Source organism: Cucurbita pepo, chromosome LG01 (genome assembly GCF_002806865.2).
Source record: "Cucurbita pepo subsp. pepo cultivar mu-cu-16 chromosome LG01, ASM280686v2, whole genome shotgun sequence".
NCBI classification, from domain to species: domain Eukaryota; kingdom Viridiplantae; phylum Streptophyta; class Magnoliopsida; order Cucurbitales; family Cucurbitaceae; genus Cucurbita; species Cucurbita pepo.
The window spans coordinates 576,889-602,087 of NC_036638.1; the positions used below are offsets into that span (position 1 = coordinate 576,889).

Consider the following 25,199-nt stretch of genomic DNA (forward strand, 5'->3'; position numbering starts at 1 on the left):
AGTTGGAGAGTTTTTTTCTTTTTTAATCATTGNTTTTTTTTTTTTTTTTTTTTTTTTTTTTTTTTTTTTTTTTTTTTTTTTTTTTTTTTTTTTTTTTGGATTTCAAAGTTGAAGATTCTTTTTTTGTAACTATTTGATAGACCTTGTCTTGCTTAATTTGAACCCCTTTTTGTAGGCTTCTTTTTTGTAAACGCTTGTTATTTCATTTTTCTCATTGAAAGTTCGGTATTTTATAATAATAGTAACAATAATGAAATTGTGTCTGATATGAAAAAAAAAATTAAAGATAAATTAAAAAGTTTAAAGTGAAAATGTACTTAACTAGATACAATTATCAATGAAGCTACATAAACTTTTACTGACGAAGAAATTCCAATGTGTAGTTTAATTTTATTTGCATGTATAAAAATCTAGATCTGCCTTGTTTGTTGCTTAGAAAGATAATAAGTGGAAAAGAGACCTCAGACGATTAGTCTCTATCCATTTCCAATGATTTCTTATGAGCTAAGGAATTGAAAGATGGAGAATCTCTTTGAATTCCAGCCTCTTGGTTTCGGTGTAAAATGTCTTGTGTTTGTTTGGCCAATATGTTAACCAGATCCAGCCTCTAATCTCCCACTCCATAGTTTTCCCTCTTGCCTTTCCATCAATCTTCCACCACACATTCTCTCCATACTCATCGCCTGCGAATATGACCCCTCCCTGTTTGTTAAAAGGTCTGTGAGCACTCGAGTAACGGTCCCGAAACCAAGCTTTAGGGTTTATGAGTGCAAGTTTTGATGGCTTGGTGGAGGCCACCTCTTTCCCATCCGAACTGTCGTGAAGGTACCAGTTAAGGGTTGCAGCATTCCCATGGACGAACTGCTCAAATTTCCATGGCTTCAAGCTCACCATTGCAGTCTCCCCTACTGATAATTTGAGGCCTGGGTAAGGCGTTGAGGGTTCAAATCCAGCTTCAAAGGTTCTTTCAGTTCCAACCTCAATTTTAGGGTTATTTGAAGATTTGCTTACTGAGACACTCATTATGTTTGTGTGGGAAGTTGGAGTGAGTTGCAGTGAAATTCGTGATGGAAAATGTTTTTCTGATCCACCAACTCCACGTTCTGACAAGAGAGTCTCGTTCACAAGCCTGATGATGTCGCACCTGAAAGAATCCGATAGACTTTTTAAACTCAGTTGTCAAAGACATAACACCAGCTACTTCTAATAGCTTGAAAGATCAGTTTTGCATCTGTAGAAATTGCCTGTTTTTGTTGTAATTCCAATGAGAGAGAAGGGATTAGTTCTTAGCAGTAAGGAAGTAATAGCTTCAAAACTCAACGTACCTTATGTTATCAACGTGTACCCTCATATCAATCCACTTATCTCGAACCACAAGCTGGTAATTGAACTGCAGAACCCCTTCAAGCTGGTGATAATTTAAAGAAAATTGCAATCTTTCATCTGTTGAAGGATTGCTGGAGTTCTCAATGTTGTCCATTGCAATGATGGGGCAATAGAGTTGAACTTTCCACAGCCCATGCGATGAAAATGAATAAGAGTACAAAGGTGAGGGTGTTTTTAAAGTACGGCCGTTGGCCTTGAGCTCCAATACCCAGTTGGTGATTGCAAGGTTCATCGACCTCATCCATTGCTGTTCTAGATTCGACCCCAACAGTTTCATAAGCACCTTGGATATCTGCCTCGACGTAGAATTTGCCAAATGATGCTTGAGAGTCATAAGACAATTTGAACGGAGATCGGTGGGAGCTTCATAGATGCAGATTAGGAATATGAGAGTAAGAAACGCGAGATTGAAGATTTCTCTTGAGCTGGAAGTGATATCGAGTTTGAGGGAGTAATGGCTAGAATTCTTTCTTTGGTTTGAGCCATAGTAAAGAACATCATGAACACAATTAAGCAAGAGGGTGGACATGGTTTCTTCATCGAATAAATTTGAGGAATTGGTGCTGGTCTTCAAGGGTTTTGAGGTCCACAGGGAGATTGGAAAGCTGAAATCTGCAATAATTGAGAGAGTAATGGTTGGGGAATGAAGGTTTTTGGCAGCAACAATTTTGAGAGAGGAGCTGTTTGAGGTTGAAGTGCATATGGATGTAGAAATGGAAGTAGTTTTCCATTGAGAAAGGGGTGGAAGGGTCTGTATCCAGGAATAGACATCAGGAAAGCTACAAGAAGCCATGGGAGCATGCAACAAGTTAATTAACAAAAGATTGAACTCTCCTTTTCTCTCTTGTAAGAACAAATGTGGATGTTGTCTCTCTCATATTTGTAGACTCTTTCATGAAGGGAAGTAAAGCAAAGTAAAGATTCTTGGAGGAAAAGTTAGGTAAAAAGGCGATTATTGCGAGCATTGGCATCAAGAATGAGGAGAGAAAATATAAAAGAAGTTGATAAGGTTGGATAGATGTGCAAATGAAGAGGTTATTGATAGATACCTTCTAATTAGGGAGAACTCTTCACACACAGCCCATCTTTTATTTATTTGTTTATTATATGGATAGGTATCTTTATCAATATGATAGAGGTATCTATCAATAACCTCTTTATCTCCGTGAACTTTAAAACGTGTCTAATAGGTATGTGTCTTAACTGTCAGTGTCAGTTTTGTATATGTTATGTCTCTCTGAACTTTAAAATGTTAAAATTCATATTAGACAAAATTGAAATAGGTATCTAACAAGATCTTAAACTTACAATTTTAAAGTTTAATAGGTCCATAATTTAAAAATACCAAACTCATTAGATACATACTTGATAGTCTAAAAACTTATTAAACGCTCCTTAAAGTTAAACACCTCTAAAACATAAAGCTTTAGATTCTATATTAGATACAGATAGTTTAGTTTAAAAATCTATCAAACATAAATCTTTTAGACTCAAATTTGAAAAATACCAAATTCATGGGTGATAATTCAAAAACTTGTTAAACACGAAGTTTAAAGATTAATAAAACACAAATCTTTTAGATAATTTTTACAAAATTTGAACTAAACTGATATAATTGAAAGTTTATGAATGCATATTTAACCTTTTTTTTGTTTAATAAAAAATAGAAGTCTATACGAGTAGGCATCTAATTCCTTCTGGGGTCTACAACACCTTAGACTTCAAAGAATTTTGAAAAATGAGAGATTACCATATTTATAAAATATTGAAAAAAGCCTTTTTCATTTTTTTTACGCGTTTGTAGATCTTGTATGTTCTGTCTTCAATAATGTTCATTCGTTTTATCCAAATATTTTTTATTCATAAATATTTATATAAATTAACTAAAACACTAGTAGGTTTAGTTACATTTTTTTTCAAAATTATTTTAAGACACAAATTTATTTGATTTGTTCAATATCTAAAATGCTTCTATTACTATTAAATTACCATAAGAAAACCACTATTAATATGAACTAATTAAGTTAAATATTGTATTTAAAACGCTATAACAGTTGATTAACAGGTCGTTGTCAATGTAGTCATTAGGGTTGCAGCTGGAGGTGGACATGGAAGATGNTTTTTTTTTTTTTTTTTTTTTTTTTTTTTTTTTTTTTTTACCAGAGATCGTCAAACTTGTCGGTAGCAACGGCAGGGGCTTTGATGGTCACCAATGTGAGAGGTCTATAAAAATTTGGTACGGATTACATGTTAAACACTAAAAAAATTATTTCAAGTATCTCTCTAAAAGTGACTTATTTCTCTAATTTATTTATTTATTTTTAATTAAAATGTCATTTTGAATGGTTGCTAAACACTATAGATTTTATAAACTATTTTTTTTAACCAAATGTATCCTAAGACTAATTAATAATTTACTAAGATTAATTCAATTATCTACTTGTAGCATTTAAATCCCCAAGTTTTTTAATTATTTGTGAAGAAATAAGTATAAAAAAAAAATTAAATTAAATTGTTACATGAAATTAAGTATATTTTAACTTCAGAGTTTATTAGATCAATTTTTTAACTTTATGATGGGATCCCATATCTCTTTAATTATACACATTTTTACTATAAATGTTGTCTTATTGTTTATAATGTTTTGTTATTTTTGATTTGGACACAATGAATACTTTCATTATTCTGCCCAACCCCCACAGATTCCCATTTAATTTAGGTCATAATTATTTATATTTTCTCTTTTATTCCCTTCTTCTTTCCATCCATATCTTCTTATCTATAGTATATAATTATTCTATTGTTCAAAAGTTAACTATAAACTTACAAAAATAATAATAATAATAATTCTTTATTAGCCTCTCAACTTCATAGCTTGCAGTCGATGCTCGAGGGGTCAACTTTGTTCATGGAGGCCAATGACCGCTCCGTGAGATTAGTCTCTTGGTTTTTGGTCTATCACTTAAGTTCATGGTTGGAAATTTCTTTTTCAATGTGGTCTATTGCTTAAGCCAGACGATGACAATCTATTCTATTTTTGTTTGATGCTTAATGTATATGTATTATTCAATTTTTAAGATGTTGTTTAACATTGGTTAAGATTCAAACGAGACTTCAATATCTATATATTGAATGGATGCACCGTATGAACATGAGTGCGATCGAAACTATAAATATATGAACCTCATGATCTTCATAAAGATGTAAAAATAAAATAAAAACTCTTAAGGGCGAAGTTGCAACTTGCCCACCTATATATATATAAATATATATATAGACAACCGCGTGAAGGGCCTCAATTCCTTTGGGTTTTTCTACGAACAAATAAATTCTCTGAAACCCCGCGGTATTAATTTTGCAGCGTACCGCCAGATCTCACTCTCCTCCACCAATGGCTTCTCCACCGACACTTCCGATTTCCGGCCATCAGTCGGCCACCGGAGCTCCATCTCAGCCGCCCATCGCCACCCCGGCCTTCCGCGCATTTCTCTCTCGGTTAACTTCCTCCGTCCGCCAAGGCTTCTCCCAACGCCGCCCTTGGTCGGAGCTCGTCGATCGGAGCTCCTTGGCTCGTCCCCTCAACCTATCCGAAGCCTATTCCCGGATCCGCAAGAACTTTTCATATTTCCGTGTCAATTATATCACTCTCTTGACCCTTGTTCTCGCTTTTTCTCTCCTCTCCCATCCGTTCTCTCTCTTGACTCTTCTTGCCCTCCTCGCGGCTTGGAGTTTTCTCTACATTTTCCGTCCTTCCGATCAGCCTTTGGTTATTCGCGGCCGTACTTTTTCCGATTTCGAGACGTTGGTCGGGTTGGGGGTTCTGACTGTGATTGTTGTGTTTCTCACTAGTGTTGGATCGCTTCTGATATCGGCGTCGATGATTGGATTTTCCATTGTGTGCATTCACGGTGCGTTTAGGCTTCCAGAGGATCTCTTCCTTGATGACCAAGAGCCTGCAAATGGAGGGTTCCTATCATTTCTCGGTGGCGCGGCCTCCGCTGCTTCAGCCGCAGGTCCTGCAATTGCAGCGCGTGTATAGCCAGATCCTGATCGGCGCCTGATGGCAGTTTAATCATGGGTTAGTCTTACCTGTTGTACTCTTTGCAATTTGAATTCTTTGGCTGCGGGGGAGATCGTGTTTCTTGTGATCTGAAAGAACTGGATTAGGGTTTGTTCTCTCTTATGTAGATTGTATCTGAAGATTCTGCAAGCTTATAGATCAAATTTTGTTTAGTTTGTTCTATATACAATATCATAAATTGGAGTCGGTATTACTTAGGGCGATTATTACGCAATTCTTTTACCATAGTCTCTCATCTCTTAATCTAAGGCCTGAAGAACCCCATTATCATGTATGTTGCTATTACGGTTATGTTTAATGCCAGATTTTGTTATCTTCTAATGGAATTCAAAGTATGTCAATAATTCGGTTGTTATGGGACTGTTTCCTTTCATGCTGCTCTTTTTATGTAGTTGCCGGATGAATATGGTTGTGTACTGCGCTTCACATCGTGATATTATTACCAAAATGATATGTGTATTTGCAGGGGTTGGGTTGTGGGGGCTTCTGGGAAGGGGTTACACTGTCATTCATGTTCATTTTCTTTTGTAGGAGATTTTGGATTTGATTTCTTTGAATTTAGTGAAATTCATAATTGCTTGCTCTCCAGATTATTTATTCAGGGATCTTGTACAGATTATCGTTTCATTTAGCATCACTTTCTTTCAAGTTGTATGGAAGGGGAGTTTTGAGAATGGAAAGGGTAATGGTAAAGGAGAGGGAAATGATGAAGAGAGAAAGAAAAGGGTAACAGTATACATTGGCCCCTATGTTTTCTCCCCTTCTAGTCCCTTTAATTCACATCTTCACACTCAAGATTTGGTAGTCCCTTTATCTTTTTTTTCTAACTTCCATTGAACAAATGAAAGAATACTAGGGCGTATAGAACAACATACCGGAAAGAAAGGAAGCCTGAAAGTACCTCATGTTTTAGTTCAATGAGATGGATTTGCCTGTTGTGAACAATCACATGGTTACCCATTTCACATTGACTCTAACAACCCAAGTTCATTGCTAACAGTTATTGTCCTCTTTGGGTTTTCCCTTCTAGGCTTCCTCTTAAGATTTTAAAACGCGTTAGGGAGAGGTTTCCCCTCTTCAACCGGGGTGGGATCTCACAATGCCCCACCTAAATAGCTTACTTGGCTTGAATTGGATTGCATTGTACATGAATGAGTGTAAGTTGTCATGTCTCATCACTTGCAACACAAAGTGGAGTAGTCTGAGAGTTTAGGAACATTGTTGTGACTTGTTATATTGATTAAAAGAGCTCTGTTAGAGTCAGTATTTTGAGAGAATAATTTGATAGAGTAACAAGTAATGCTCAAAGTGCCAAGTTAACATGGGATGTAAGTGTTGCAAGTGTTGAGAGCATTCATTGTTTGCCCCCCTAAGTTTTGTGTTGATTTGTGGAACTGGCTTGGCCAAGGTTGGTTGATTGATATCTATTAACTGTTGCTGTTAGAATGAGAAACATCAAGAATGGTTGACTCAGGCTTATATTTGGACCAATGTAGCTTTATTCACATGGTATTACAATTTATAGCTGTGCAAATAAGCGTAATCATATGGATGTAGAGATATACATTTTCTTGTCTGATTACTTGAGAAGTGTGTCACTTTGGTTGTCACTTAATATGGCAGTCATGAAGCAAAGGCATTTTACCACATTCAAGTCGAAGTGCCTTAGGCTAGACACTGAGTTGAGCAAAGACGTGCCTTCACTGAATCTTATGGTCAAAACTGCTATTATGTAAGTGGGTGATTGTGTTGAGTTGGTGACTTGGTTGGACAAGTTGAGTTGACCTCTATTTCAAAGAACTAATGCTGAAGGGGAACTGGAGAAAACCATCAAGTTTCCAACCCATTCGACTCTTCCTAGGCTTCACTTGTTGTCAGCAACCTGATATGAGTTATATCCAGATAGATTTGGGCTTGTTCAATCCTTCAATTTGCAGGTTCGATGCAATTTTACAGTAGTTATTGGTTTCAAATGTTTTTCTAGTTTGTGTTCGTGTTCGTGTTCTTGGATGCGTTTGATATATCTCTATGAAGTATGAGAAATCCTACCCCATAGTTATGTATTTTAATTCTTCTCCTTTTTAAACGTCCAAACCGGTTTGCATACTCTAGCTTTGATTCATTTTGGTTTTACACGGACATCCACGTTTAGCCCCACGTTATTAAAAATGTCGTGAAAATTTGTTGTATTTATGTAGTACAATAAATAAAGATGGAAACCAAAAATAAATTTATTATAAAAAGAAGAAGATACTTTACCATATGATTAAACAAATAGAAGACAACATGAAAAGAAATGAATAATTTTACCTTTTGAACCAAACGAAGTGAATATAATAATTTATTGTTTTTGAAAAGGACAAAAGAAACTCATGAATCAAAAGAGCCAATTGGGGTGGGGTGAGCTTCTTTGTAACGTCCCCCCATTTCCCAGGAAGAAACCTTTGTTTGTAGTGGGTCCCATTATCAAAACCTTAAGGCATCCAAAATAAACACATTTGATTTTATTAAGACTTAGTTCAATTTAGTTTATGAAATTTAATGTATAATGTTATAATCTTATGATACACTTTCATGAAGATGAGTATCAATATTTAATATGCAACAAATTTATGATTAAGTTTGTAATATCACTCTTTTCCCAAGGAATAATACACTCCCATGTCCTTAGCCGCTGGATCCCATCACTGAAACACTGAAGAGATATAGCCGTTGGAGGAGCGGTGTTTCCACTAAACCCCCAAAACCCTCTCTCTCTCTCTCTCTCTCTCTCTCTCTCTCTCCATTCTCACTCTTCCAAAGCAGTCAAACAAGAGAGAGAAACAAACATCGAGAACCAAAAATATAAAAAAAATAAATAATAAAAAATAAAACTAGCCGTTAAGCTCATCAAACAAGAGAGAGAAACACAGAAGCAGAGGAAGAGGAAGAGCCTCGGGTATCTTATTGCAACCCACCTGACATTTGTGTCTCTCTCTCTCTCTCTCAGGCATTCACGTGCCCTTCTCTTCACAAACTTGGCCTCCTCCTCTTCTTATTCTCTCTACAAAACCCTTTTCCACCAACCAAAATCTCTCCTTCCTCTGTTTCATTCTTGTTTCCCTATGCTCCTTTCCGTTCCATTTTCATCTTTTTTCAAGTTTTTCTTTCCTCTTCTTTAGCTTTCCATGGATGAAATCCAAACCCCATTTGATTCCAACTCTTGTTGGAAATACCCACTTCGAGATTTTAGTGTTTTGTTGTCGGAAACTGCCGATTGGCTCTGTTTTCCAGGGAAGAATGAGAAGAAACGGATGTTTTCGAGGAAAACCCCCCATGGGTTTGTTTCTTCTCTTCATTTTGGATTAGTTTTGTTCCTTTTTGTGGTCAGTTTTGTCTGTGTTCAGCCTGTTTTGAGCCAGGATTGGGACGGCGTGGTTGTGACTCAGGCTGATTTTCAATCCCTTCAGGCATTCAAGCAAGAACTTGATGATCCTAAAGGGTTCTTGAAGAGTTGGAATGATAGTGGATTTGGTGCTTGTTCTGGTGGTTGGGTTGGGATTAAATGCGCCAAGGGACAGGTTATTGTGATACAGCTTCCATGGAAGGGATTAGGAGGTCGAATCACTGAGAAGATTGGCCAACTTCAGGCCCTTAGGAAGCTCAGTTTACATGACAACTTCATTGCTGGATCCATCCCTTCTTCATTGGGGCTTCTTCCAAATCTTAGAGGAGTTCAGTTGTTCAATAATCGATTTTCGGGGTCGCTCCCTCCCTCGTTGGGGCGTTGTCCTCTGCTTCAAACTCTTCACATTAGTAACAATTTGCTCACCGGAACAATCCCATCTAGTTTGGCTAACTCCACCAAACTCTATTGGCTTAACTTGAGCTATAACTCGTTTTCCGGTCCGATCCCGACGAGTCTCACTCGATCGGTGTCCCTTACTTTCCTCGCTCTTCAACACAACAATCTCTCAGGCAGCATTCCCGACTCGTGGGGAAGCGATGCCACAAACCAGGTGTTTCAGCTCAAGTCTTTGACTCTTGATGACAACCTCCTCTCAGGTACCATACCAACTTCTTTAAGCAAGTTAAGTAAGGTTCAAGTGGTTTCCCTTAGCCACAATAGGCTAAATGGTGGCCTTCCTGATGAACTTAGTAGGCTTTCTTTGCTCAAAACTTTGGATGTTTCTAATAATTTCCTTAATGGAAGCATACCCCAAAGTTTTGATGGATTGAGAAATCTGTCTGTTCTCAACTTGAGTAGAAACAGATTCAATGGTCATATACCTTCAACTTTGGGGAACATTTCAACACTTACTCAACTTGATCTATCTCAGAACAATCTAAGTGGAGAAATCCCAGCTTCTCTTGCTGATTTGCAAGCTCTTCAATCCTTAAACGTCTCGTATAACAACCTTTCGGGTTCGGTACCGGTGGCCCTTGCCGAAAAATTCAATGCGAGTTCCTTTGTTGGGAACATTCAGCTCTGTGGGTTCAGTGGTGCGATTCAGTGCCTGTCCCCTGCCCCTTCTCAAGAAGTTCCTGCTCCTCCGCTGGAAAGTTCGACATCCCGACATCGGAAATTAAGTACTAAAGATATAATCCTCATAGCAGCAGGATCCCTCCTTGTAGTATTGGTTATAGTTTTCTTTGTACTGCTGTGCTGCTTGATAAGGAAAAGAGCTGCTTCGAAAGAAAAGGATGGCGGTGAGGCAGCAGCAGCTGCGGCTGTGAGGACCGAGAAGGGTGTCCCTCCGACGAGCAGTGAAGTTGAAGCGGGAGGGGATGCTGGAGGAAAGCTCGTCCATTTCGAGGGGCAAACGGTGTTCACAGCAGATGATCTTTTGTGTGCAACAGCAGAAATAATGGGAAAGAGTACTTATGGGACTGTTTACAAGGCTACATTGGAGGATGGAAGTCAAGTTGCAGTAAAGAGATTGAGAGAGAAGATCACTAAGAGCCAGAAGGAATTTGAAGCAGAGGTCAATATACTTGGAAAGATCAGGCATCCAAATCTTCTAGCTTTGAGGGCTTATTACTTGGGACCTAAAGGAGAAAAGCTTCTTGTTTTCGATTACATGCCGAACGGGAGCCTCGCAACGTTCCTGCACGGTAACTGCAAATTTCATATCTTGTTTTACGTCTTAAGGTAATAATGTGTGTATGTACGGTAAGCTTGCTTGCTCTAACTTCTTTGAAATCTACAGCTCGTGGACCGGAAACATTCATCGATTGGCCGACGAGGATGAAGATAGCTCAGGGTATGACTCGTGGCCTGTGTCACCTTCACGCACACGAGAACAGCATCCATGGAAACCTAACATCCAGCAACATTCTACTTGATGAGTACATAAATGCTAAGATTGCAGATTTTGGCCTGTCAAGGTTGATGACAGCCGCTGCAAGCTCAAATGTGATAGCAACTGCAGGGGCACTCGGGTACCGAGCACCAGAGCTTTCAAAGCTGAAGAAAGCGAATACGAAAACTGACATTTACAGCCTTGGAGTGATCATATTGGAACTCCTGACTGGAAAGTCCCCCGGTGAAGCCATGAACGGAGTCGATTTGCCGCAATGGGTTGCATCAATTGTCAAAGAGGAGTGGACCAATGAAGTTTTCGATATGGAACTGATGAAGGATGCCTCTACCATTGGAGATGAGTTGCTGAACACGCTAAAACTCGCTTTGCATTGCGTCGATCCATCACCGTCGGCAAGACCAGAAGTTCAACAAGTTCTACAACAACTGGAGGAGATTAGGCCAGAAACTGCTCCCAGTTCTGGGGACGACGGAGCTGGAGGAGGAGGAGGACCCCCTTCAACAAGTGAGTGAAAAAGGGCTGCTGGGCTTATATCCAAATAGGCAAACCGAGTGTTGGTTAGTTAGTTAGTTTAGTTAGTGGATAGAACAAGAGAGGCTTCTGTGATTCTTTCAATTCTTTTAAGGGTGTTTTCTGCGAGAGTAAATTAATTTGCAAGTAGTTTTTATTGAATACAATATATTTTAGACTCAAAGATATAGAGTTTACAAGATCACAACGTACACCGAATCGCTCGAACCGCTCGCTAAATCTACAAGAAACTCCTCATAAATGCAAAAGGTATATGTTTGTATACATACTTGTAAAAAGCTACATACTTTTCAGCTGCTCTCTTTTACATAACCTCTAGTTTCTTCTGCAAGATTCTCCCAAGCCTTTGCCATTTTCTCTGCATATCCCACCTGCAAAAATGAACTTTGAATTAAGGTACTCCAAACCAGTTACATGACGAAAGCTTGCTTTCGGTTGTGTAAATGTTGTCAAAATAATCCAACCTGATTAAGGACAAAGCCTTTTAACATATTCTTGAAGTCTTCTTGCATCTCCCTGTCGAGCCTCTCGAGCTCACTCCTATTGTTTTCCTGCACTCAAAGTATACTTATACTTAACACTTCATGCAGCTCTCTAGAACCAAAAGATCTCGAGCATCTGAAGACTATAATTTCAAACAATTCAGCCAATTACATACACACATATGGGTGGTATTTGTAATACGGATGCCTTGAAGTGTAACCGGGTGCATTCGATTTTCCATGTAATCATCTTTTATATCGTCCAAAGTGAAATAGTAAGTAGAAATAATACACACAGAAAAATGGGACAAACAAGAGGCAATCTAATCTACCTTGATGCGGTCATATTCTCTTACTGCACGAGTCTTAGCATCCTCTGTAACATGCACAGTATCTTTCAACTCTTCAATTTTCCGCAACCTGGACCTGTCTCCACCAAATATCTTGGACGAAGCAACCTCAAGCTTCTCGATCCTCGTTTGCAAGGAAGATAGATCTGATGATAGGGTCTGAACTGTCAGCAGCGCACTTGCTCGGTCAGAAAATGCACCGTTGACAGCTAACATAACTCCAAGATAATCGTGAAGCTTATCCTGCAATGGATTCACGAAAAGAACAATCAATTGATGGATTCAGTCTCCTTCAAAGAACTTTCAAAATTCGCTTAATCAATCATTTTGAAACGAGTTTTATAACTTTCCAAAGTGTGCATACTATTTCATCTTGCAACAAGTTTCTTAGCACTTACCAAATGCTTCACTGTTTGTGAATTTAGTTCTCTATACAATCTGCTACTTTTAACAGCAGCAGTGGCCAAATTTTTCATGTCAGCAGCTCGAAATCTTTGAGACTCGAAGATAGCTTCTTCAGTCTCAAATTTGGACAACTTTACAAATGCTAAACCCAGTTCTCCCATTGTCTCTCCGATGTCTTGCTGAGCTTTCACAAGTGATTCGGCCTTCAAAACAATGGTATATACACAAGCAACATTACTAGAAAGTATAAAGAAACGAGCCCCATTTATTTTCTCAATAAAAAATGAAGGGCATTCAGCAATATATTTCAGAATTAATCACAACTTAATCCTATTCTTCCTAGCAGAAATTTTGTCTTCCAACGTAAATCAAGCTGGACAAGAAAACTGTAGTTCAAGATAGCTTCTCAAAATGCTTATATTAATTACTCCTAATCCAAACGCCATGGTATCTAAAATTCTCTAGTTATACATGATAGAGATAAGTATGAAAACCTTTATAGCACTAGATTCACACCTGTAGAGACAAATCGATAAGTTGCTGTTCAATGTCCATTAATTTCTCTTTCTTCTCCAAAAACTCCTTATCTTCTTCCACCACCATCGGCTTCGCCCCAACCCAATCGTTGGACATTGATTGCTTCAATTCCTTGAAGATTCTCAACAAATCTCTGCCCCCTTTTGCAGGTTTTGCCACTTCCTGCAAATCCACAGCCGCAGTTGGTTCCCCAAATAGCTGCCTCGGCAGCTTCACCGCTCCATCAAGCATCCTTGAAGCTACATCAGTGCTTCTAACTAATGGTAATGACCCCTTCGCCTCCAAAAACATTCTCAACTCCTCACTTTTCCGAATTACTGGATGCAATGCCAATTTCCTCAAATACTTCTCTAATGCAACCCTCCTATGCTCCACAAACTCCTGTTTCTGCATCATTTGGCTCTCCACCACGTTCTTATCCGGCCTCATCGGTATGAAAAACCCACGGTACGTCTCCAGCAACCGATCAGACAATGCGACAACATCCTTGAAACGCCTTCGAACACCAAATTCGGATCCAGGTCCCCCGTATTCAGGAAGATTCGTCCTCGTCGTAATCAGATACGTGTAAAAACCACTTCCACCGGGAACCAACGAATTGTTCAGCTCATCCATTCTCTGCGGATCCGAAACCGAAATACTCAAGAACTCAGAGCTCAAAGCGTTCGCTGTAGTGGAGAAGTCAGGGCTACCATCGCGACCATTGGACGATGAATCAAAAGACGTGAAAATCGCCTCAGCATAAGAAGGAGGCTCAAGAAACGAATCGAAAGGCGAATCAGGGCTTTGACGGTCCGCATAAGAGGGCGACGACGAAAGCAAGGGATCGTAGTTAATCGTCACCGGCCGACTCAATTGACTGTTCCGACCTTGAGATTGGGTGACGGGAGGATCGTCAAGAACCAAACTCTCCATTTCTTCACGAGACGAGTGGAGGCCCGCCTCCTCCTCCTCCTGATCTCCATTACTCATCATCATATCGAATCGAACAACGAGAAAATAACATAAAAACAAACGAGATTAGGAAAAGACAACAAAAAAAAAAGGCCTAAATCAACACAAGATTCATCAAATTCGAAGTCTAAACACCATCGAATTCGAAGAACTAGTGGGGCAAACGGTGGGTAGTTGAAAGAAATGGAAGAGCATACGAAAATTTTCCCCGCATATGGAGACGAACGAACACGGGAGCCGAGGCAGTGAGTCACCACGTGGGTGAGAATAAGATTACGAAGAACTCGAGGGTTATCGAGGGATTCAGACTGAGTCGACTCAGTGTACGGGTTTGCCGAGTTGATGAATGTCTTAACTCGTGTATTTATTTAGTGAGTCAGGTGGGATTTAAAGACAAAATATTGTTAAAACTTCTTCACCTTATCCGTTTTAGATTATTTTTTTCCGAATTAAATATTTTATGGAAATTTAAAAAATAAAAATAATATATATAATTTAGTCTATGTAATTTTAAATATTAGAATTATGCTTATACCACAATTTTATCAAATGATAAGCAATAACTCTATGAGATAAGCTTTTTATTGGCTGCAATCAAGCGAATCCGGTAGTATAGACACGGGCGACTCTGACGCTCGAGTGAACCCGAATAGATAGATGTTCGGAATGTCTCGATGAGATGATTGATACATATGTCAATTCCCAATAGTTGTGTCCGAACAAGCCAAGAGGTTGATGTGTCCCAAGACATGAGACGACAGATGCATAGGTCGTGTTGTTAGGAACCGAGATGACAATGAGATGTGGAATTGTTGTATCGCAATGATTGAACATGCAAGCACAAACAGTGTGTGTGGCTAAACAAGCTTGAATTTCGCACAAATGATGTTTGACAGTTTGACGAAGCCACAAAGCTGCCCAAAAAATATGAATAGGGCTTGAGTTTCAAGGCTGGTCATGAGCATGGTAGCTAGAAGAGAGGTGACAACAATCATCGATAATCTAATCGAGAGAGACCAAAGAGAGATAATAAATATAGAGAAAACATCGATGAACAAAATCAGAAAGAAATCGACAGAGAATAAATTGTTATAAAGTTTCATTTTTTAAGTACCTTTTCGACTGATATATTTTGGTAAAATAATAATTTCGGTGTATTTTAACTAAAATTATTAAGAAAACAATTTCTATGTTTAAATTAATCCTCTATAATTTAATAAATAATTATTTTACCTAAAAAATTTAATTCTTAAATTTTAATATGCAACAATTTAATTTCCATGTTTTTAAAATTTACAACTATTTTTATTCTTTACCATAAAAGATGGATCAAATTAAATTCAATTTTTATTACGTACGAATTTGGTATTTTCTTATAAATATATTTAACCACCGCTCAATTTATAGGTTAAAAATTTGCATTAAATCTAAATTATTATAAAATTAAAAGTGCGTTATTACGTAAAAAAAAAAATTTAAGAATTAAATTTTAGGTTAAAATTTAGTAACCTTTTATCCTTCAGTTAAAAAGTACAGTAAATGTAATAAATGTTAAAAGTATAAAAAAGGAAGCGTTGAAACTCGAAACTTGAAAAATTACTGCTCCGAAAAGGGTAATTTAGAGGAAATAAAATTACGGAGGAGGTGAAAAATTGGGAAAAAAGGAGGGAACTTAGGTGGACAAATTTATTGGTTGTTTCGACTTACAATCCCAATTTCCAACCAAAAGCCAACGCCACAAGTTTCTGATCACACGTGGCCGTTCTCAGGCTTATCTCATCAATTTCATCATCTGGACCCTCAGATTCCCTTCCGATCACGTCAATCTAAGCCCTCTGATCTTCCATTTTTCTATTTCCCAAATTACCCTCTCCCTCTTTCCTTATTTACACTCCCCCGCCTCTTTGCCGCTACTAGTCTACGGCCCTCTCTTTTTTTTACCATTCATGCAAAGTAATGGAACGGATTCCGAGGAGCTTTTTAGCACTTTTGGGCTTTGGATTGCTCCGCCTCACTCACTTCACTCCCCTCTCTCTCTCCCTTTCGAGCTTTCAGGTATTTCTCTCTCGTTTTCGCATTGCATTTCCACCTCTGTTCGTCTCGTTTTTGTGGCGGTTCTTCGTCCGCCGGGGGATGATCGCCACCGGTTGAGTTCCTATTGTGGTTAATCAGGTCTGTGATTTGATCGGACTTTGTTTTCTCTCGATTTTTGTTTGGATTGTTTTTGGTGTGGAGTGTGATTGCGGTGACGATGATGGTGATGAACGGTGTGTATTTTGTTAAGGAGGATGATTGTTTTTGTAATGGCGACGGTTAATTGTTGATTGGTCTTGTTTGTTTTCAGCTCAAATTATAGGTATTTTCATGCCTGTTTGTGTTTTTCTCTCTTTCTGTGTTTTGTTTAATATCTCTGTTTCTGTCGATTATGGGGATACTAATTTCTTCTGTGTTTCCAGCTGACGACATTATTATTGAACGGTTCTCCATTTTTACTGATGATGGTATTGGTGTTTTCAGGAGTGGAGCAGTGAAAATCAGCTACATGACGATGACCTTGCTTGTCGTGTCATTTTCGATTTTTTGCTGAATTTCTGTAAGTTTACATGATTGAATGATGGGGGGTTTTTTTTCCGAATTAAATTCGCAGGATTATCTTTTAAAATGAAAGCTATGATTAGTGTTGTAACGTCTGAAGTGATAGTGGGCTGTGAATTTTGCGCAGAAGGTTTAGAAATACGAAGGGGATTTTTTTTTAAGAAAAAATTACTATTTGAGTACCATTTTTGTAACTGCGATGATTCTTACGTTGTGCAAGACTACATAAGAGCAGAGTTATTAACATGAGTTCTTGTTGGGTTTCATTCTTGCAGATAATCGACTTGTTTTTCTTAGTGGAAATTGTTAAAGCGGCTCTGCTGTTTGGGTGGCGATAAAGGATGGTTAAAAGACGTTTATATGAATTCAAGCATCCATTCAATGATTACCGTAATATTTGCCTCTCCTTCTTTCTTTTTACGTTCTCGATGTTGCAATGGTAGTAATATGATGACCTCCAACTATTTCGTGGTCTCAGATCTGGATGTTAACAATCCAATATCATACATGTTATCTCTGTTGTTCGTATGTCTGATAAATCCTTTCAGATATTGCATAATTCAGTACATTCAGTTCATTAGGGCAATGTCATCTATTTTTTACTCTGCCTTCATATGTATTTCCTAAGTTCAACTTTTCAGTTAAAATTCTGATTTCTTTCTGAAAGCTTTCGAGGCGATGTGCTGTGGTTCTTGGCAAGCTGCGGAGAAGATAAGAATTAGGAATGGTTCAATCACCCTTCATTTAGTGAATGATCAGTTCATGATTCTGGAAAGAGGTCCTTACACAGACTTCCGCATTAGGTCGAGACAAGCGACTTCGTCTGACTGCACCTGTTTTCTACGACCTGGTGTTGATATTTGTGTCCTCTCTTCCTCTCACAGCACGGAAAATACTGATGTGCAAGGTTCAGAGCCTGTAAGCGACCTTCTATTCAATTTTCTGAGCTATATTTAGTTTGCATTTTTTGTTAATATAGCATTCCCCCATTATTGTGCTCTAACATATGAAATGTCACGTTCATGGAGGGATAATAGTTCTTGTTTTATTCAATCAGTAGAACTCCTTCAACATCAAATTTCTTATGAAATGATTTTGTTTTAGGAAAGTATAACATTTCTTCTAAAACTATATTCTTGTTTTGTCTCATATTTGTTTCAATTCTGGATTTGATGCTCTTTGTCTGTCCTATTAATTGAAGTTTTGATATATTTGAAGTGTTTTTTTAATGTTAATGCCATGTGTGTGTTCCTTTTCCTATAGCTTTGTTCTGGCTCATTTGAAATGTGTTGTCATTTCTTGTTTGTTAACTATTTGAATAATTTTCAATGGAAATTTGGTAGGCTCATATTATGCCTTTCTCAAAGTTTCAAGTTTCTTGTACAGGTTAATTAACTGCAGTTTCTCTGAACCTCTGTCTGTTCATAGATTGCTATTTCTTCTGCTAATGATATCTACATGGTACTTCTGCTATTAAGATTAACATGGTACCTATTATTCAGGAAAAGAAAGATAACTTCAAACTGTGTAATATAGACTTTGTTTCACTGCCAGGTCTATGGAAAGAAATGTCAATAATAAACTTACTAAAATACTGAAGTTTCTATTAGACAACACTACAATGTTGAAATGGATGGTGGTCTCTCATTCACCTATTGATTTATGTTTTTGACTCGTGAATGATTTATATTTGGAGAGCTCTTGTTCTTTATCTAGAGCTTAATCAACAGGGTTGGTTTCTTAGGTGTGGATCGATGCTAAAATAAGCTCAATTGAGCGGAAGCCTCATGATTCTGGGTGTTCATGCCAGTTTTATGTCCAATTATATGCTGCTGATAAAAAACCCCTTGGTTCAGAGAAGGGATCGCTTTGTAAAGAAATCATAGCAATGGGAATTGATCAGATCTTTGTACTCCAAAAGGTTAGGAAACACTTCTGTGAAGATCAACACTACCGATGGGATTTCTCTGAGGACTGCGCACTGTTGCCAAAAACAAAACTGCTTCTGGGAAAATTTCTGTCCGATCTTTCTTGGTTAGTAGTAACATCAGCATTGAAACATGTCACTTTTGACGTAAGATCAGTGGATAACAAGATCTTGTACCAAGTGTTGGAAAGTAATCAGAAGGGCACTTCAATAGCTTCTGACAAGATTTTATACGTTGTAAACTTTAGAAATGATGATGGTATGTTTATTCCAATAATACATCAGCTAAATTCATCTGATAGGATTGAGATGTCTCCTGCAGATGATGCATTTGACAGTCAATTGCACTCATTCACCGATCTTATGGACTTGAGGCGTTCAAAACGCCGTAATGTCCAACCTGATCGTTTTCTTGGCTGTGATAGTATCAATGAATCAGAAATTGACTACAGCGGAACCAGGATATATAAAACAGAGCAATTGAATGATGATGATGAGATGACATTACCACTTGCTTACCTGTTTGCCACGAATGCAGGTCCTTCAAAAGTAAAGACGGAAAATGAAAGCAACAATCATTTCAATCAATTGAGTGTACATGATGATCTCTCTGATTTCAAGAGCAGACTAAGATCATTGGAAATGAGTGATGAAGTAGAAGATAAAAATCAACTTGCTATAGTTCCTGTAATTGATGAACAGCCAATAGCATCTGATCCATATCCTGATGATGCCAATGGTTGTGGTAACTTTACGAAACAGATAACTGAAATTTCAGCTAGGTATTACTACATTAACAATAAACGCAAAGTCCGGAAAAGAAACTTTTCAGACTTTGAAGACGAGAACTTTGAGAATGGTAGCTGGGGAAAGGCTTCGAGCAGTAAAGGTAGGAAGACCAGGTATCATTCCATATGTTATAAAGAGGATGGTTCTCCCAAAGAAAGAACTTGGCAGAAACGGTCCTTAGGTGCAGGTGCATACAAGGATTTGATCAATTCCTTCCTGAAGAATATTGACTCAACAATTCAAAAAGAAGAGCCACAGATAATTGATCAATGGAAAGAATTTAAGAACAAAACTTCCTTGGATAAGAGGAACGAGATGGAACTGCCCTCTAATGAGGAGAAGGAAGAAAACTCTGAGATTGAAATGCTGTGGAGAGAGATGGAAATATCCCTTGCCTCAAGTTACCTTATTGATGCTAACCAGGTAAACTAATTAAACATAAATGATCTTAGATTTGTTATAGTTAAATGGATATTCATGATGATGCTCATTCAGATTGCAAAGATTTGGTTTTACAGGGTTTTAGTAATGGAACATCAGTGGAGCCTGAACAGAAAGTAAGCAAATGGTGCCAGCATGAGTTCAAGTTGAATGAAGAGATAGGGATGCTCTGCCATATATGTGGCTTTGTGAGCACTGAAATTAAAGATGTCTCAGCACCATTTGTAAGTCAAATTCAAAACACTAGAATGCTGGAATGTTTTTATCATATTCTTCAGTAATCTTTCACTCCGCCTATCTTGGCTGGGAAACTTTTGATATCATAGTATTGCTCCATGTGAAACTTTTGATATCTTAGTATCACTCCATGTGCATACTCTTCTACGAATGAAATAATGTGCTGTAGGATATGCTCGTAAAATGTTGTTTTATGATTTGAAATGACATCTATAGTTTCATTCTGGCTGTACCCTCTGTAATTCTGCATCATTGGTCTATCTGGCCCTCATTTTTCTTTTGTGCAAATTGTTATTTGCATATTTTTCAACTATGTTGTGTTTGATCCCATCCTTATATTGCTTCTAAAATGTTGTAAATTATGGCTGGTGTTCCTTTTTTATGCTATCTCAACAGAAATTGACAACTTTTTTCTCTCTATAGATGCAACACATGAGCTGGAATTCCGAAGAGCGGAGGATTGAAGAAAAAGATGAGCACAATACTGACGATGAGGAGGAGATGAATATTTTCTGTGGCCTGCCTTCTTCTGATGGTACCTTATCGGAAGAAAATGACAATGTCTGGGCCTTGATCCCTGAATTCAGAAGGAAATTACATCTCCACCAAAAGAAAGCATTCGAGTTCCTGTGGAAAAATGTTGCTGGTTCTATGGTTCCAGCTCTCATGGATCAAGCATCTCGTAAAATAGGTGGTTGTGTGATATCCCATACACCAGGAGCTGGAAAAACCTTTCTGATCATCTCATTCCTCGTTAGTTACTTGAAACTGTTTCCAGGGAAAAGGCCCCTTGTCCTTGCTCCAAAGACAACTCTTTATACATGGTATAAGGAATTTATTAAGTGGGAAGTTCCAGTACCAATTCATCTAATACATGGTCGTAGAACGTACCGAGTTTTCCGGTCGAACTCAAAACCAGTCACATTTGCTGGAGGTCCAAGGCCGACAGATGATGTCATGCACATCTTGGATTGCCTGGAAAAGATAAAGAAGTGGCATGCACATCCAAGTGTTCTTGTTATGGGCTATACATCATTTCTTACATTAATGAGGGAAGATGCAAAATTTGCTCACAGAAAGTACATGGCCAAAGTTTTGCGCCAAAGCCCCGGTATCTTAATATTGGATGAGGGGCATAACCCCAGGAGTACTAAGTCCAGGCTGAGGAAGGTTTTGATGAAAGTTGAAACAGACCTCAGAATACTCCTCTCAGGTACCTTGTTTCAAAATAATTTCTGTGAATATTTCAATACTCTTTGTTTGGCAAGACCTAGGTTTGTGAATGAAGTGTTGAAGAAACTAGATCCCAAATTCAAGAGGAAGAAAAGAAAAGCTCCACACTTGCAAGAAGCTCGGGCAAGGAAATTCTTTTTAGATAAGATAGCTCGGAAAATCGATGCAGGTGATGGAGAAGAGAGGCAGGAAGGTCTGAACATGCTAAGAAATATGACAAGTGCGTTTATTGATGTTTATGAAGGTGGAAGTAAGGATGGCCTTCCTGGTTTACAAATTTACACCTTACTAATGAACACAACTGACATACAGCAACAAATTTTGAATAAACTTCATAAGATAATGGCTAAATACCCTGGATATCCCCTTGAGTTAGAGCTCCTCATAACTCTCGGTTCAATCCATCCTTGGTTAGTAAAAACTGCGGTTTGTGCTAGCAAATTTTTCAGTGAGAGGGATCTGATGGAACTAGAAGGATACAAATTCGATTTGAGGAAAGGTTCAAAGGTGATGTTTGTTCTGAATCTTGTGTACCGTGTCGTCAAGAAGGAAAAAATTCTAATCTTCTGCCACAACATTGCACCTGTCAAACTATTCATAGAGCTGTTTGAGAACGTATTTAGGTGGAAGAGAGGCCGAGAAATCTTGGCCCTCACAGGGGACCTTGAGCTATTCGAACGAGGAAAAGTGATGGATAAGTTTGAAGATCCCTTAGGGCCATCCAAAGTCTTGCTTGCTTCAATTACTGCTTGCGCAGAAGGCATTAGTTTGACTGCAGCTTCACGAGTCATCTTACTAGACTCCGAGTGGAATCCTTCGAAGACAAAGCAGGCCATCGCTCGAGCATTCCGTCCAGGCCAGCTTAAGGTGGTCTATGTCTATCAACTACTGGTAACTGGCACATTGGAAGAGGACAAGCACAAGAGAACTACATGGAAGGAATGGGTGTCAAGTATGATTTTCAGTGAGGCGTTTGTGGAGGATCCTTCTAAATGGCAAGCAGAAAAGATTGAAGATGAAGTTCTTAGGGAGATGGTGGAGGAAGATAGAGTCAAATCGTTTCATATGATTATGAAAAACGAGAAGGCTTCTACTGTGATCAGAGAAAAGGATTAGCCTCACAATATCCTGGTAAGTTATCTCTCTTCTTCTCTGTCTCATATCATATCATATCATATGTATGAATAATGACTGCTTCCTCTCCTCTCATGTTTATTAAATAGATGTTTGTATAATAAGATGAAAATTGTGTCATTCTTTACCAATAATCATCTGTTGTGCAATTTTGAACTTTAGTAGAATTAACTGCCTAGTTGTGACTTGATGAACTATTTTCTCAATCATTTTGCTTATCACAAGCTGCTGATCTTGGAAATTCATGTTTTGGGAATTTGATTTGCCATATTTGCTTTACATCTGACACGCCTCATTCACAACTTTATTAATCTTTTTCCTTTAGCTGAAGGGTTTGAATTGTCTTCTCAAAATCCATTTAATTTGCGTTACCTTTCCTCTCTTCTAATTTCTAGATTGTTTACTAATTAAAACAAGATTATCTAATGCTTTTATATTAATTATGGTGTTACGCGTGATTGTGTTAATTATATTCCGTCTTTTAATAGCTGTATGTAATATGACTAATTGTATCAACTATATATATTGATATTGATGTACGATTATGTGTCTTCTTATGTTCATGTTATCAGGTTACACTCTAGAGACTATTTAAAGGGCCACTAACTAATCTCTAGTATTGAACGGTCTAGATTAACATAGTCTGCATATATATCTTGGTAGTATGTTAGATTGACATAGTCTGCATATGTATCTCAATAGCAGGTATTATCAAATTACTATGTGAGACTACTAGAGAGTTACCAACTAACCTCTGGTATTGAATTGAGTCTACATATATATCTCAGTGGTTAGTCGAGCCATGAGGTCGTGTTATGTTATCAAGCACTTGTGAGGAGAATTAGAGGATTGCTAACTAATAGTAGGTATTATCAGGTTACTATGTGAGACTATTGGGGAGTTACCAACTAACCTCTAGTATTGAATTGAGTTTACATATATATCTCAGTGGTTGGTCGAGACACGTGGTCGCTCCCTTCATGTTATGTTATCAAGCACTTGTGAGAAGAATTAGAGGATTGCTAACTAATAGTAGATATTGTCAAGTATCTATGTGAGACTATTAGAGAGTAACCAATTAACCTCTAGTATTGAATTGAGTCTACCTATGTATTTTAGTAGTTGGTGCAGACACGAGGTTGGCTCCCCTCATGTTATGTTATCAAGCACTTGTGAGGACAATTGCAAGATTGCTAACTAACTTCTAGTAGTGACGGTCTAGATTGATGGGGGTATTCTACAAATAAAGAGATTAGTATAATAACTTTTTTTTTTCTGAGTATGGAATAGGTACGAAAACTTAGAGATAGCAATAATTTAATGAATTATTGAAGCTTCAATTGGGCAATAATTTATGAGAGATAGTGATCAAAGTGGTCCGTACGCATCAGCAGGGAAAGTAGGAAGAAGGATCAGTGTTAGAAAATTTGGGAAATTGGAATGCATTTATTTTTTATTTACTTAATTCTTACTTTTTTCCAGCTTTAAATTTGAAATAACACATAAATATATTATTTCATAACAAATTTAAAATCTCAATTTGGTTTTTAAAATTTCTAAGATGTTTCTAGTTTGCCACATTAATTATTTAATAGATTGCATGGTCGCATATATGCTTATTAATGTGCTCATACGAATATGGACGGAATTAGAGCCACATAAGTTGTCCAAGTGCGTAGTAGTGGGTGAATATTTGGTGCCAAAAGTAACATTAAGAACTAAGACCCAATTGACATAAAGTTGGAGTTGGAATGAAAATCAATTCAAATGAAAATATTATTCCTTTGTTATTGTTTATTAACAGTTTTTTGGATTTAAAATTATTAATTTATTAATTAAAGACGCCTCTGGGAATAGGGTTGGGCTTTACTTACCAAGAAAGTTTCAGATTTAAAATTATAACAGTCCAAGCTCACTCTGAACCGATATTGTACTTTTCTTTGAATTTTTCTCAAAGTTCATATCAGAGAGAAATTTTCACAAAAATGCTTTCGTGTTTCGAAATTGTGTTCTTTTATGGAAACCAAACCGTCTTTCGTTTTCGTTGTCTTCATGGAGGTTAAGAAACTTTTTTATTTTATTATTATTATTTTTTTTTTTTTTTTTGACACGAGTATTTGCCACGGCGGGATTAGCATAGAAGAAGAGGATCATTTTGAACGGATCAGTTTGACTGCATTGAGTGTTGACCTCATTGATCTGTTGAATTGGACAGATTTGACTGCTTCAATCCGACAAATTTACAATATTATCCTTAAAATAGCATGGAGGTGAAGATGGTATAAAAAAATGGTGGAATAGCCTAATTGTAGAGCTATAAAAATTTATAAAACTTTTGAAATTTCTAACCCATTTAAAATTATTATAATTAAATTTTCTACCTAATAAAAAAACAAAACTTTGGCTAATTTTAATTTTTAATATCATTATAAATTTAAAAAAAAAATAAAATAGCATGCTTAAGGTATCCATATTCCTAGCTTTTCACGTTTTTTTCAATTTAAGTTATTAGAAAAAAAAAAAAAAACAGCAACTAGCTCATATCTTTTTTATTTTTTAATAGCACCAAATATAATTTAAAAAAATACAATAATACAAAATTTAATAAAAATAAAATAAAATAAAATGAGAAAGTTGCAATTAAGTAAAGTAAATGGCAATTAGTTGGTGCCCAAAGGCGCGCAAGTTGATTATCCACTTGCAAGTCCGGCGTAAGCTTTATGATTAATAATTTAAAAAAAAAAAAAAAAAAAAAAAAAAAAAAAAAAAAAAAAAAAAAAAAAAAAAAAAAAAAAAAAAAAAAAAAAAAAAAAA

General features: G+C 37.2%; 5 protein-coding genes across 7 annotated transcripts; 3 read left to right on the forward strand and 2 right to left on the reverse strand.

Moving 5' to 3' along the window:
• Positions 1 to 334: 334 nt before the first annotated feature.
• LOC111804061 lies at positions 335 to 2,179 on the reverse strand. The gene is made up of 2 exons (XM_023688746.1): positions 1,326 to 2,179; positions 335 to 1,144 (listed from the first exon to the last, which is right to left on the reverse strand). Exons 1-2 carry the CDS (start codon positions 2,177 to 2,179, stop codon positions 505 to 507), a joined length of 1,494 nt encoding a protein of 497 aa, XP_023544514.1. The 3' UTR covers positions 335 to 504.
• Positions 2,180 to 4,649: 2,470 nt separating this feature from the next.
• On the forward strand, positions 4,650 to 7,530 carry LOC111777987 (PRA1 family protein B3-like). The gene is made up of 2 exons (XM_023657644.1): positions 4,650 to 5,464; positions 7,091 to 7,530. The coding sequence occupies exon 1, from the start codon at positions 4,778 to 4,780 to the stop codon at positions 5,423 to 5,425; it is 648 nt and encodes a 215-aa protein (XP_023513412.1). The 5' UTR covers positions 4,650 to 4,777; the 3' UTR covers positions 5,426 to 5,464; positions 7,091 to 7,530.
• Positions 7,531 to 8,438: 908 nt separating this feature from the next.
• Positions 8,439 to 11,461, forward strand: LOC111802899 (probable leucine-rich repeat receptor-like protein kinase IMK3). The gene is made up of 2 exons (XM_023687265.1): positions 8,439 to 10,561; positions 10,657 to 11,461. The coding sequence occupies exons 1-2, from the start codon at positions 8,635 to 8,637 to the stop codon at positions 11,280 to 11,282; spliced, it is 2,553 nt and encodes an 850-aa protein (XP_023543033.1). The 5' UTR covers positions 8,439 to 8,634; the 3' UTR covers positions 11,283 to 11,461.
• On the reverse strand, positions 11,417 to 14,318 carry LOC111802964 (sorting nexin 2B-like). The gene is made up of 5 exons (XM_023687269.1): positions 13,055 to 14,318; positions 12,532 to 12,741; positions 12,116 to 12,376; positions 11,766 to 11,852; positions 11,417 to 11,672 (listed from the first exon to the last, which is right to left on the reverse strand). Exons 1-5 carry the CDS (start codon positions 14,051 to 14,053, stop codon positions 11,592 to 11,594), a joined length of 1,638 nt encoding a protein of 545 aa, XP_023543037.1. The 5' UTR covers positions 14,054 to 14,318; the 3' UTR covers positions 11,417 to 11,591.
• A 1,655-nt stretch (positions 14,319 to 15,973) lies between these two features.
• LOC111802863 (SNF2 domain-containing protein CLASSY 1-like) lies at positions 15,974 to 22,626 on the forward strand. 3 transcript variants are annotated; one of them, XM_023687263.1, is made up of 8 exons: positions 15,974 to 16,201; positions 16,314 to 16,385; positions 16,547 to 16,622; positions 16,900 to 17,014; positions 17,292 to 17,542; positions 18,369 to 19,763; positions 19,859 to 20,005; positions 20,442 to 22,626. In XM_023687263.1, exons 4-8 carry the CDS (start codon positions 16,966 to 16,968, stop codon positions 22,365 to 22,367), a joined length of 3,768 nt encoding a protein of 1,255 aa, XP_023543031.1. In that variant the 5' UTR covers positions 15,974 to 16,201; positions 16,314 to 16,385; positions 16,547 to 16,622; positions 16,900 to 16,965; the 3' UTR covers positions 22,368 to 22,626. The 3 variants fall into 3 exon arrangements, with proteins under 3 accessions (XP_023543031.1, XP_023543030.1, XP_023543032.1); XM_023687262.1 differs by lacking the exon at positions 16,314 to 16,385; XM_023687264.1 differs by lacking the exon at positions 16,314 to 16,385 and having other exon boundaries at positions 15,978 to 16,084.
• Positions 22,627 to 25,199: the final 2,573 nt, after the last annotated feature.

Excerpts from the sequence above, each read along its gene's own strand:
- LOC111802899 (XM_023687265.1), top strand. The coding sequence starts at position 8,635 with ATGGATGAAATCCAAACCCCATTTGATTCCAACTCTTGTTGGAAATAC. Across the intron at positions 10,562-10,656 it reads CCTCGCAACGTTCCTGCACG|CTCGTGGACCGGAAACATTC; the intron begins GTAACTGCAAAT and ends TGAAATCTACAG.
- LOC111802964 (XM_023687269.1), bottom strand. The coding sequence starts at position 14,053 with ATGATGATGAGTAATGGAGATCAGGAGGAGGAGGAGGCGGGCCTCCAC. Across the intron at positions 12,742-13,054 it reads TTATCGATTTGTCTCTACAG|GCCGAATCACTTGTGAAAGC; the intron begins GTGTGAATCTAG and ends ATTGTTTTGAAG. Across the intron at positions 11,673-11,765 it reads AAGGCTTTGTCCTTAATCAG|GTGGGATATGCAGAGAAAAT; the intron begins GTTGGATTATTT and ends TCATTTTTGCAG.
- LOC111777987 (XM_023657644.1), top strand. The coding sequence starts at position 4,778 with ATGGCTTCTCCACCGACACTTCCGATTTCCGGCCATCAGTCGGCCACC.
- LOC111804061 (XM_023688746.1), bottom strand. The coding sequence starts at position 2,179 with ATGGCTTCTTGTAGCTTTCCTGATGTCTATTCCTGGATACAGACCCTT. Across the intron at positions 1,145-1,325 it reads GTACACGTTGATAACATAAG|GTGCGACATCATCAGGCTTG; the intron begins GTACGTTGAGTT and ends GGATTCTTTCAG.
- LOC111802863 (XM_023687263.1), top strand. The coding sequence starts at position 16,966 with ATGGTTAAAAGACGTTTATATGAATTCAAGCATCCATTCAATGATTAC. Across the intron at positions 17,543-18,368 it reads ATGTGCAAGGTTCAGAGCCT|GTGTGGATCGATGCTAAAAT; the intron begins GTAAGCGACCTT and ends TTGGTTTCTTAG. Across the intron at positions 19,764-19,858 it reads ACCTTATTGATGCTAACCAG|GGTTTTAGTAATGGAACATC; the intron begins GTAAACTAATTA and ends TTGGTTTTACAG.